Here is a 12,671-nt window from a genome sequence, read left to right as displayed (position 1 = left end):
GATATTTCGAGCATTTTCTGTCCGAGCATTGAAATGTCATGTGATTTATATATTTTATTCTTAATGATTAACAGTTGACTACCATGCACTAGATGGCTCACTTTTTTTATTTAATCATATTTTCATAATAATGAAATACTGGAATGCTATTTGATTTATTACCTTAATAATAGTATTGGCTGCACAATGAAGCTTTTCAACAAATTTTCAAATCTTTGTTTAGTCCTCATGCTATAATACATTCCCCTTGTATACATTTTATTGAACACTTGTGGTGTAATTAGCAAGGCTTAACATCCATTTGTGCAAGTATATATATTCTAATAAATGTCTGGATGATGAATTTCTTCCACACACCCCTCTTACATCTTGAGTGTTAGTATCACGTTCATTTGCTTACTGCTGAACTACTGCCATTCATTTTCACTATTATTCACTCAACGCACTTAAATACATTGAGCACTTTCATTCGATTTCCCTTAACATGTTCTACTCTGGTGAAAAGCATTTTCATCTACAAGGCTCACATTACAAGGAAATTCTTGCTACTGTCTACTCTAAATCATTCCAGAGTTCGCCTTTCACGTAGGTTCAATATTTCATAATTGGGTTACTGAAATTCCACACAATAGTTCAACTGTGGTCAGAGCAATGTGGTTCACCTTGCAATGTTTACATGAAAGTTCCTGAATCTAATTTGCCATATTTATGACTAAGAATTTTGAAAGGGTTTCGGCCCGAAACGTTGCCTATTTCCTTCGCTCCATAGATGCTGCTGCACCCGCTGAGTTTCTCCAGCATTTTTGTGTACTTAGGAATTTTGAAAACTTGATTCACATAATTGTGATCACTACTCCTGTTCATGAAGATTTGCTTAATATGGTTGTAATTTCATCAAGGTTTCTTAGTATTCATTTTTGACTGATTGTAATTGTCCAATATTTCTCATTTGATATTCCTTTTAGTTATACAGCAATCCACCTTCTATTTCAATTTAAGAACAAAACAACGAAAAAGCCTTCATGTTTTTGTAAAGGCAGTAAATGCCCAGTATATGGGTGTCATTTCATCAAGATTTCTTAGTATAGGCCCTATAACCCCCAAAATTAAGATGTGGATTGTGGAAATGTCGGAGACCCTACATCTAGAAAGAATTAGACTTGTCTTAATGGACAAACAAGAACATTGTTAAAATATGTGCTCCATTCATTAACTATCTGAAGGGATAGATTGGCCCAGCACGAAAACCCAACTGAAACTTGAACTCGGGATTAGACGAAAAGTGATACTTTATAATCTACGAACCTATCTCCAATGACGTATTATAAGTAATTCATTCCACCTGTTCTCTTTTTTGATATTTGTAATTATTTTTTCTCTTTCTATCTATATATATAAAAAAAAATACTAGAAGCAGAATTAATAGACAATTGAAAATTTTAATAATGTATGATTGATATATATGAAAAGTGTTTTTTACTATAATATGTAACTATACTTTATAATATGTTTGCTTCTAATAAAAATATTTTAAAAAAAAAGATTTCTTAGTATTCATTTTTGACTGATTGTAATTGTCACCATGGTCTCATTTGATATTCCTTTTTGTTATATTGTTATACAGCAATCCACCTTCCATTTGAATTTAAGAACAAAACAACGAAAAAACCTTCACGTTTTGTAAAGGCAGTAAAAAAAAATATTGCACCAGCAGCAAATCATGAGCATTTTGACCTATGAAAATAATTAACAGATATTTTTTTCATCTCATTCAGAAACGTTTACCAGGTGATCCAATTGGAGCATGATGCAAGACAAAATGACAGACAGCCAGATCTGAAAGGGACTATGTAGGCTGCATTATGTAGCATGATTGGATTTTGTTTCTTGCGTTATGAAATACTGTATATGTGGCATGCCATGCACGAGCAAACAATATCACCACAATTCTTTATAATGCTTGATCTACTCATACTTAAAATAAATAATCCTTATGTTCACAAGATCATCAGTTTTACTTTCCTGCCTCTTCTAGAATGGAACTTATTTTCTCTGACAATTAGTGCAGCTAAATTCATGTGATAAAATGACTTTATAGATCACTTTTAATTCATAGTTGCCAAATGTACATTAAAATTAAACATGTAAGCAAAAAACTCCACACAAACCATTGGATTGTATGCAGTACAATGTTTCAACTCCAAATAGGTGGGGGTGGGGTGGGGGGAGGCTAAGTTTTGAAAAAGATCATGTTCCTCATAAATGGTGGTTTTTACAGTCAGTCATAAATAACAGGAAGTACTGCACATTCTGATCCTAAATAACACCCTGAACCACCAACCCTAAACAAGAACTTCATTGATGTTAATGCTTTTTTTTTTTTTTTAATAATCAAAAAGCACATGGAAGTAATGCCATTCCGTCCAATATTCACAGATCACAAGGAGACTTTGCAGCCATTTGTGCATACATTTTCACAAAAAACATTCTGAAATATTGCAAGGTACAGATTTTCCAAATGGTGTCTAACGACAAAAGAAAATAGCTGCAACTGAATTATTTTTAAATTAGTATATAAAACCACGTTATTACTTTTGTTTGTAGCGTTAACCTCTTGGAAAGATTTAAACAACGCATGCCAACTAGCAATGAAGCATCAATAGATAATATATTTTTTAATTTCCATATTTAAAAATGGAGCACCCGTCAAAAGATCAACTGTTGGAACAGACATTTTGGATGTGGCATGCACCGATCTCCATTTTGTTTTTACAGTTAGTCCATAACATTTAATTATGTCTATCCAGATAGTTTCTTTTACTAGCACAGAGTAACTAAGTACTTTATGAAGTGCCGTTACTGACTTATTTGCTTAAAAGGTCAAAATTACATTTAAATTGTCTTAGCTCATAGTGAATTGGATAGTGGAATGAGATAAGGGGAACTATATGCATTAATATTTATGGGGAGAAAGGATTGGCAGTCCATTGATTGAATGCCTGTGCTCCATGCCTTAAAAGACTAGCTTGCGTAAATTGGTGTGGTAAATGTCTAATACACTCCCACATCCCGACTGCATGCTTAATTTTAAACACCCTTAATCATCATGGAGTTGGTTTATTTTTGTCCATTCACTGATCCATTTCTGCAGATGTGCAACAAATCATTACGTTGCTTTCTTTAGGTAATATTACAAATATATATTTTCTGCAGCAGGCTTGAGAATATTGGCACATTAGCTAATGTGGGGATTTTTGGTTCTGGTATAATTTGTTTTTAGTTTATTGCTGGCTAAAAATGCCACCACAAAATTAGATTTTTAAAGTTATTATTTTCAATAAAAATTTAAGAAAACTGCGTTTCCAAATTGTTCAATAAATCAAAAGCAACACTGGTGGATGTGGAATGATTTTCAATACACTTCTTATGGTCTAGTAATATTTAATAATTTGGAAACAATTAATCACATTAAAAAATAAAATTAAATTGCACACTTACATTGAGAATATAGAATATGACTTTGCATTTCAGTGTCTTGGTAACTGAAGTAAAAAATAGCTGAGATTGCTCTTCTATTTGTCTCAAAGATGACCAAAACACCACATTCAGTCCCCACTTTACTTGCCTTTAAATCCATCTATTTTTATTGTTTTAGGCTCAACGAAAATGTTTGAATCCTCAGTTTCACATTCAACACTGAATTCGGTTTCAAATTGTGTCATGAAAATTTGCTTACTTCCACACTTGCAATAATGTTTCTCACACCCGTACATCAGTACACTGCTGGAACTCTTACAAAGCCTTTATCACCTCCAGATAATTTAAAAAGCAGGCTTCAGGAGCCAAATATAAAGCTTCTATTCCTAATTCGTATCTATTTGCATTCTAGTATTCTTCTTGCTGTCTATTTTACAATATGCTCCAAATGTTGTTACACATACGTTGTCCCACTTTATTTGCGCATGTTAATCCTTGTCCCTGTCGGTTCCCAGTTCTTCCTTACATCGAGTTTAAAATACCCCTTTCTTCAAAGATTTGTACGATTGGAATTAAAAGATAGATTAACAATTTATCTTGAATCCTTCTATCTGTTCGAATACAACACAAATACCCAGCACCATCCCGACATCAGCTCAGTCCTGCAATAGCCCAAGTCCTAGGCTTTGGCCACACTATCTCCTCTTCCCTAAACCAGAATTTGTCCAAATCCCAGTCCCCAAACTCCCTACTAATCCCTTTCATTCTAACCACTCAAACTGTTGGTATCAATTTCAACAATTCCCGCCCCATTATTGGCATTCAAATTGTGGTCCCAATTTCCGTACCTCTCATCATCACTTTCAAACCATTGGCTCATCCATATCATTCCCCCTTCCTATCCCACCTCGTGCCATTAAACTGTGAGTAAACTCTTCCTCCCTTCACCCACAAACACCATTCAGACACCAATCCACCCCAACAAACAATCAAATTGCTGATCCCTCCATGCTCATCCTACCCTCTCAATAAAACCATCAACATCGTAATTGTTTGGGTTCCAATGGTTAGCCTGCACTCAGTCATGCCCTTAATTCATTCTTGTCCACAACATAAGTCTGTGATCACTAGTTATCCTGAACTTAATCCCCAAGAGTGTTAAGCACATTCTCAGTGATGAATATATGTGGTTGAGCTCATTTGTACAAAAAACATTGCACTTTGAGTGCAATTTATATTTTCGGCAAACAATTAAATCCCTGAAGTTGATGCTGGCATTGCACCCATATCAATTTTCCTGGTTTATCTCCCTGGTATTTCTCTCTGAATTTAGGTTTTTGTATACCGTTTGTTTTTTGGTAGGAAAATGCAATGCCACCCAAGACCCAGTCATTGAAATTTTCTTCTAAAGTCTAAACTGACCTTTTTATTTTACAATCTTCCACAGAAACAATATTTGGTCACTCTTCCCATTGCCTCCAGTCCTGTCTTAAAGTACATTATTTTTTATTATTAAAGGCAATTCCAGAGGTGTTTCACTAAAATAAATATCAAAGAGAAAAATGACCCACATTTGTAAGCCATGGGCTCAACCTCATTCAAATGATAAGCGTACAATTGAAGCAGTACTTTAGTGCAATGTTCTTTGGTAAACCTGTATTTGTGCTGGAATATTTCAACAGCCACATTAGTAGGATGATGATTATGCTACTTCCGTCGCCTTCATTATATATTAAATATTGTGAATATTAAAATCAGATAACTGCATATTGTAACAATCCGATTTTAAACAAGGACTTTAAAAGATAATTCATTTTTACATTTACATATGTTACTCTTTCCACACATTTCCCCCAAGAGTACAAACTTTTTCAACCTGTCTAAACATGTCTGAAGAGCTTTTTGGGGTTGTGCGGCATTGCAGCCACACCAATAATTATCAGGCAAAGACATGCTAATTGCACGGAACATCAGTAAGCGCGTTTTCAACACCCACGCACACTGCAGAGCTATTTCCTCCAGGCATGAAACCACGCTGTCTTTGGCTGCGAAGTCGCCCGTTTTACAAAAAAAAACTGAACTCAGATCAGGTAAACAAATAAATATCTTATTCAAACAGCCAAAAATAAAACTAAAGAAAAGCTGAGTTTTGCTCAGTGTTATTGAAGCTTCCTTTGTCAGCTACACAAGTAATTTTAGCAAGCATTCTATTCAGCTTTATTTATTATTCACTCTGGTAACGCAGTGCATCTTGCAGCTTAATGCAAACTGGGGAAGACTGAAACTTTATGTTTCAATAACACTGAAGGAAAAAGTCAGTGATCTAACAATTTGCCATAACTGAGGTCTCAATTTGTTATTTGGACTTTACCCACGTTCTCTCACTTCAATTGATATCATTGTTTTTCTAAACCGTTACATGAACAGTAACGGAATCAGAATCTGTTGACTGAGAAGAGAATCACAGGGATATGGTTACAATGGGAGGTTTTGAAGGGTGTAATCCAAAATTCTAATCTCTTTCCATGTCAGAAACTGAATGCTATTTTGTATATTTTCTGTTTTTGGTTCACAAGAGCAACTTTATGCTTTTCATCTATTCAATCAGTGCCTAGAGAATCTTTAAAAATGAGCCATATATTTTCCTCATGAGAAATGCGAATCAAAAATGGTAAAACATTACATGTTCCACATAAACTGCAACACCTTCTCTGCTTTCAGGATCTCTCAATAGTTAGATCAGATTCTGACAACACTGAAGAATATTAATATTCCATAATCACAATAGAGGTATATTGGCATTCTATCTTTATGAAAGCAGTAGCTTCCATTTTGCTGACATACAAATGAGGGTGTATCAAAGGGATTGGTGCATGATCAATGCTGACCGCAGAGCCAACAATGGAGGCTTTCGAATTAAATTACAAATCACAAGGAGTGAAATCTTTACCTGGTTCCAGTCCAAATGAGTAAATAGGAACAAATAAAACACATTCTTGAGCCAAACTTCAATTTCTGGTCCTTGAGGGGTAATATGTTACAAATACTTATCGCATATAAAAAAATAATATTATTGCTTTATTGATGTACAGTGATGTCAAAACATCGTAATGGGAATGAAAATCAACTAATCTGAAGGTGATGCTATGAAGTGGCAAAAACAGCATGGGAGCACAGTTCGCTCTGAGTATATTGTGTAACTGAATATAACAAATTTATATTTACTGGATAAGTTGTTACATTTGCAAAGTTTATTACAAGAGTTTCAAATAACAGTGAAGTGCTGCATATTTAGCTACTCTGTCTTGTAACTTGTCTTGTGGACAAGCTTTTCCCTTTGAGAATAGGGAAGATTCAAACAAGAGGACATGACTTCAGAATTAAGGGACAGAAGTTTAGGGGTAACACGAGGGGGAACTTCTTTACTCAGAGAGTGGTAGCGGTGTGGAATGAGCTTCCAGTGGAAGTGGTGGAGGCAGGTTCGTTGGTATCATTTAAAAATAAATTGGATAGGCATATGGATGAGAAGGGAATGGAGGGTTATGGTATGAGTGCAGGCAGGTGGGACTAAGGGAAAAAAAAGTTGTTCGGCATGGACTTGTAGGGCTGAGATGGCCTGTTTCCGTGCTGTAATTGTTATATGGTTATATGATTAACTGTCTATCGATCTAATTCATTTGTTAGCTTTAGGGAATGCAATTTTATTACATGTTGCCACCTTTAATATCTTACAAAGCCAAAACCATATTTATTCACACTCTTTCCAGCCACGGGTCACCCTAAAGTATTTTACAGCTGATGTGGCTCTTCTAAAGCGCAGCCACTCTTGAGGTGAAGGACATGGCAGCCAATTTGTGCACTTTAGATAATCTATTATGTTGATAAATTATGAAAGATAAATGTTAATTAGAGCATTTTATACAACGCCCCTTTTATGAACCTTGGGATTTCTCCATCAACCCATGGACTTTGCTTTATATCTCATTGGACAAATGGCCTCTCCAAGGGTGCAGCTTTTCTTTGGTACTACGTTGAAGTGTCAGCCTACATTTTTGCACGTAATTCAGGTGTGACTTGAACGTACAACTCTAACCCACGACCACGAATGACACAACAGAGCTGCGGTGGACACTACAATATAATCCTGAATACAGATGATTAATATATTTGTCAGATCAAATCCTACCTCGACAATATCCGAATTTGTTCGACTCTCATGTGGCTCGTTGTATTCTGTGTATTTCAGCAGTACTTTGTCCATGTCGGTGCTGGCATACTGGAATAGTTTATTGGTGCTGTTAAAGATGATCAGAGCAATCTCACAGTCGCATAGAACACTTAACTCATAAGCCTTCTTCATTAACCCAAACTTCCTCTTTGTAAATGTCACCTGCAGAAAACATAAATATACATAAACATATTATAGTCTGAGAATACATATGCTAAATTGTCATCATTGTCAAAAGATGGTTTACCTGCGATAGTTACTGGGCTTTTCATAAAGCTATAACTGTAACATGCTACTTAGATTTCTTCCTAGAAAGACCTGGTGCATTAGTGGGCAAAAGACTGAACACAATGTCGGAAGTAATTAAAAGTCTGAAGACCCAAAATGTCACCCATCCATTTTCTCCAGAGATGCTGCCTGATCTGCTATGTTACTCCAGCATTTTGTGTCTATCTATGACTGAAACCAATCAACAATTATTTTTTTTTCATTTTATATAATGAGTTACCAGAAGAAGATTCAATCAAATTAATTATTACTAAAATTCTGTGAGGAGTAAAACATATTAAGTGAGAAAGAGCTGGTGAACTATTAAATCAACAGTCATTTAAATATGTTCTGGTCATTTTGTTATTGACTAATTTCTCAGGATATGGGCTTTGTTGATGTTTATTGCTCACCTCGTGCTCCTGAAAAAGTATAATAATAAAGGTATAGATTTTAGGATTACACTATTTTTACTTGGTTATTTTTCAACTTCAAATAAGATCTGTAATCTCCAACTATCACATTATTTTTATTGTCATTTTTTTAAAATTGTCAATCAAAAAGTTAAGTTTCACAAATTAAAAATCAGTTGTACTGGACAAACAATGTCATTTTTTTAATTAAACATTATTTGGGGATAATAAAATGGAAAATGAAATCCATCTAGCTCGCAGATAGATTGTGTAAAATGCACCCGAGTTATTATGCCTGGTGGACAGAAATGAAAACACATAACAAGTGCGAATACCGTTCTTTGCACGTTTTTTTTATTAGTTCACATTCTGCCTTAATCTTTGTTCTTAAAAATAGATCAGTCCATAAAGACTTCTTTACAGGCTTCTGTTGAAATGATTTTCATTTTCTTAATTGAATAATTTATTTCTTTGCTCACATAAAAATCTTTTGTCAAATGCATCGGAACTTTAAATGCTGATGCCCTTATAAAGTTAAAACTCATCAAAAAAAACATGCTTACACTTCTAAGCCTCTCATTAATTGACAGAAATTAACTTAAGCCTGTTTTTTTTCCCCTGGTCTACATATTTTCTTTTGTTGAAGAGCAAGCTAATCAGCAGAACAAGCTATCAAATCACATTTTAATTGGTCCACAATGATGTTAGGTGATGAGAAGATGCATGCAAACTTAAATGCCTGTGATAACTGCCTTTGCATTTGAGGCATGTGGTGCGATAATGAGTTGAAACAAACTCTCAGATCACAAATTCGCAATGTACTCATAAAGTAAATAATGAACTGATGCAGGTGATCATGATTAATAATAATATTCTGGACCACTTCTAAGGACGGGAGGAAGTTTAATTACAAACATGCAGAACTGATTGATCGCAACGACTCAAAACATAATCGTCGACCGACTCAGATGGTAAAAAGATACAAAAGCAAGGAATAAGTAAAGCTACTTGGAATAAGATACATGGACTTGATATTAGAATAAGTGACTTGGCCCATTAAGCAACAAGCAAGAGTTAGTCTTCAGCAGATTTTAATCCATTGGAGAAAATTTGATGTAAATATTTTCTGCTTGCAAAGTTGTATAAACCGAGCCACTAGGCCATTCAAATGTCCTCATGTTTTATTTATTCACTTATGAGAAATGGACATTAGTTATCCCTAACTCTCTCAGAATTGCAGGCTTCTTTAGGGATTTCAGGGGCCAGGTAAGAACCAACTACATATCCGCTTACCAACCCTAAACTGAGCTTACAGCGCCAGAGACCTGGGTTTGATCTTGACTATGGATGCTTGTCCGTACGGAGTTTGTATGTTCTCCTCGTGGACGGAGTTTGTACGTTCTCCTCGTGATCTGCGTGGGTTTTCTCCAAGCACTTCAGTTTCCTCCCACACTCCAAAGACGTACAGGTTTGTAGGTTGTGTGGTTAATTGTGTGGTAACGTACAGGTTTGTAGGTTAATTGGCTTGGTATAAATCTACAATTGTCCCTAGTGTGTGCGGGCTCAGTGGGCCGAAGGGCCTGTTTCCGCCCTGTATCTCTAAACTAAACTAAACCAAACCTCTGCTTGAATTTGGGTGTAAAATCTCAAGTCGAGTCAAGTCAAGTCAAGTTTATTTGTCACATACACATACGAGATGTGCAGTGAAATGAAAGTGGCAATGCTCGTGGACTTTTGTGCAAAAGACAAACAACAAAACAACCAAACGAATTATAAACACAATCATAACACACATATACTTTTACATAATAAATAATGGAAGGAAAATCGTTCAGTAGAGTTAGTCCCTGGTGAGATAGGCGTTTAGTCCGAATTTCCTCTGGGAAGAAACTCCTTCTCAACCTCTCCGTTCTCACCGCATGGCAACGGAGGCGTTTGCCTGACCGTAGCAGCTGGAACAGTCCGTTGCAGGGGTGGAAGGGGTCTCTCATGATTTTATTTCAGTTTTATTTCCGGTGGATGATCCAAATTTTCAACAGTGAGGATCATCTTTGCTTCATTGAAGGGTTATTGTTGCTTCAATGACTGATTCAACCCTGGCTTTCCGAATCCTATGCAACACTAAATGCAGCTTGTACAAGTAATTACAGAGGGTCAATATCATGCAGGACATACGCTTACACTTCCTGGCAGAGGGAATTAATCCAGGCTCTTGTAATTTAACTGTATTTATCTGCCATACATCGGATATGAACCGGAAAAATGAAATTCTAACTTGCTCCATCTTTATTTCAATGTCCGCCTTGGTGTACAAAATATCTAGAAGATAAATGTTGCCTGTTCTCCTGGCACTCTATTTTTCTGCCAGTCTCAATAGACCATAGGTGCAGGAGTAGGCCATTTGGCCTTTCGAGCCAGCACTGCCATTCAATGTGATCATGGCTGATCATCCCCAATCAGTACCCCGTTCCTGCCTTCTCCCCATAGCCACTGACTCCGCTATTTTTAAGAGCCCTATCTAGCTCTCTCTTGAAAGCATCCAGAGAACCTGCCTCCACCACCCTCTGAAGCAGAGAATTCCACAGATTCACCACTCTCTGTGAGAAAAAGTGTTTCCTCGTCTCCATTCTAAATGGCTTACTCCTTATTCTTTTTGTGTCTCATGTGAAGAGAATGATTTGCTTGGACTGTTAAGGTGACTAATGAGGCAAATGTGAGCCCACCCAACGTATCATGTTTGGCACGAACATTATGGGATGAAGGAGCTGATTTGTGCAGTACCATTCTACGTTCTACATTCCACAGATTTACAGGAGGGGCCTGACCAGACACATGGATGGTAGATTGTGAGATGGTGTACTCATTCTGTTTGAATTGGGCTTTTGGTTATTCTCAATCCAAGGCTCCCAGCACCATCCCCTACACACCTCTGCTTCAAGCAGCCAAGGTAAACCAGCCAGTGTGTATGCCACACTTTTGAGAGGAGACTTTAAGAATACTCTCTTAGAAAGATTCTAAGGGAAGTAAGAGGCAACCGTGGCTGGCAAGGGATGTCAAGCACAGTATAAAAATAATAGAGAAGATGAATAACAAAGCAAAGATGAGCTGGATGCCAGAGGATTGGGAAACATTTTAAAGATCAGCAGAAGGCAACTAAAAAGGCAATACGAGGAGAAAATATGATGTACGAAAATAAGGTAGCAATATATAGGAGGCAGTAAAATAGGTATGTGAACAGGAAAAAATTAGTTAAGACAAATGTGGGTCCCTTGAAGACAGAAACAGATGAATTTATTATGGGGAACAAGGAAATGGCAGACTTTGGTTCTGTCTTCATTAAGGAAGATACAAACAAACTCACAGATGTACCAGGGGATAGAGGATCTAACGTGACAGAGGAACTGAAGAAAATTCATTTTAGTCAGGAAATGGTGTTGGGTAGACTGATAAATACCCAGGCCTGATGATCTGCTTCCTAGGGTACTCAAGGAGATGGCTCTAGAACTTGTGGACGCATTGGTGATCATTTTCCAATGTTTTATAGATTCTGGATCAGTTCCTGTGGATTGGAGAGTAGCTAATGTTATCCCACTCTTCAAGGAGAGAAAGCAGGGAATTATAGACCAGTTAGCCCGACATCAGTGGTGGGAAGATGCTGGAGTCAATTATTAAAGATGTAATTCGGACAGCAGTAACAGGATCGGTCCAAGTCAGAATGCATTTACGAAGGAGGAAGCATGCTTGACAAATGTTCTAGAATTGTTTGAGGATGTAATAAGTAAAATGGGCAAGGGAGAGCAAGTGGATGTCGTGTATCTGGAATTTCAGAAAGCCTTTGATAAGGACCCACAAAGGAGATTAGTGGGCAAAATGAGAGCACATGGTATTGGGGGTAGGGTATTGATGTGGATAGAACACTGGTTGGCAGACAGGAAACAAAGAGTAGGGATTAACGGGGCTCTTTCAGAATGGCAGGCAGTGACTAGTGGGGTACTGCAAGGCTCGGTGCTGGGACCGCAGCTATTAACAATATACAATAATGATTTAGATGAAGGAATTAAAAGTAACATTAGCAAATTTGCAGATGACACAAAGCTGGGTGGCAGTGTGAACTGTGAGAAGGATGCTTTGAGAATGCAGGGTGACTTGGACATGTTGGGTGAATGGGCAGATGCATAGCAGATGCAGTTTAATGTGGATAAATGGGAAGTTATCCACTTTGGTAGTAAAAACAGGAAGGCAGATTATTACCTGAATGGTGTCAGGTTAGGAAAAGGGGATGTACA

General features: G+C 36.8%; 1 protein-coding gene across 10 annotated transcripts in view; it reads right to left on the bottom strand.

Moving 5' to 3' along the window:
* The window catches only part of LOC129695914 (myocyte-specific enhancer factor 2C), a 209,609-nt gene that overhangs the window by 83,715 nt on the left and 113,223 nt on the right, over positions 1-12,671 (bottom strand). For all 10 annotated transcript variants that reach the window (XM_055633367.1, XM_055633368.1, XM_055633375.1 and 7 more), the window contains exon 4: positions 7,664-7,867. In XM_055633367.1, coding sequence (XP_055489342.1) covers positions 7,664-7,867 — 204 coding nt within the window. The remainder of the gene's footprint in view (positions 1-7,663; positions 7,868-12,671) is intronic.

The sequence above is a fragment of the Leucoraja erinacea genome, chromosome 3, assembly GCF_028641065.1.
Source record: "Leucoraja erinacea ecotype New England chromosome 3, Leri_hhj_1, whole genome shotgun sequence".
NCBI classification, from domain to species: Eukaryota; Metazoa; Chordata; class Chondrichthyes; order Rajiformes; family Rajidae; genus Leucoraja; species Leucoraja erinaceus.
The sequence above is the reverse complement of the archived record's forward strand: the minus strand, read 5'-3'. Positions and strand labels throughout refer to the sequence as shown.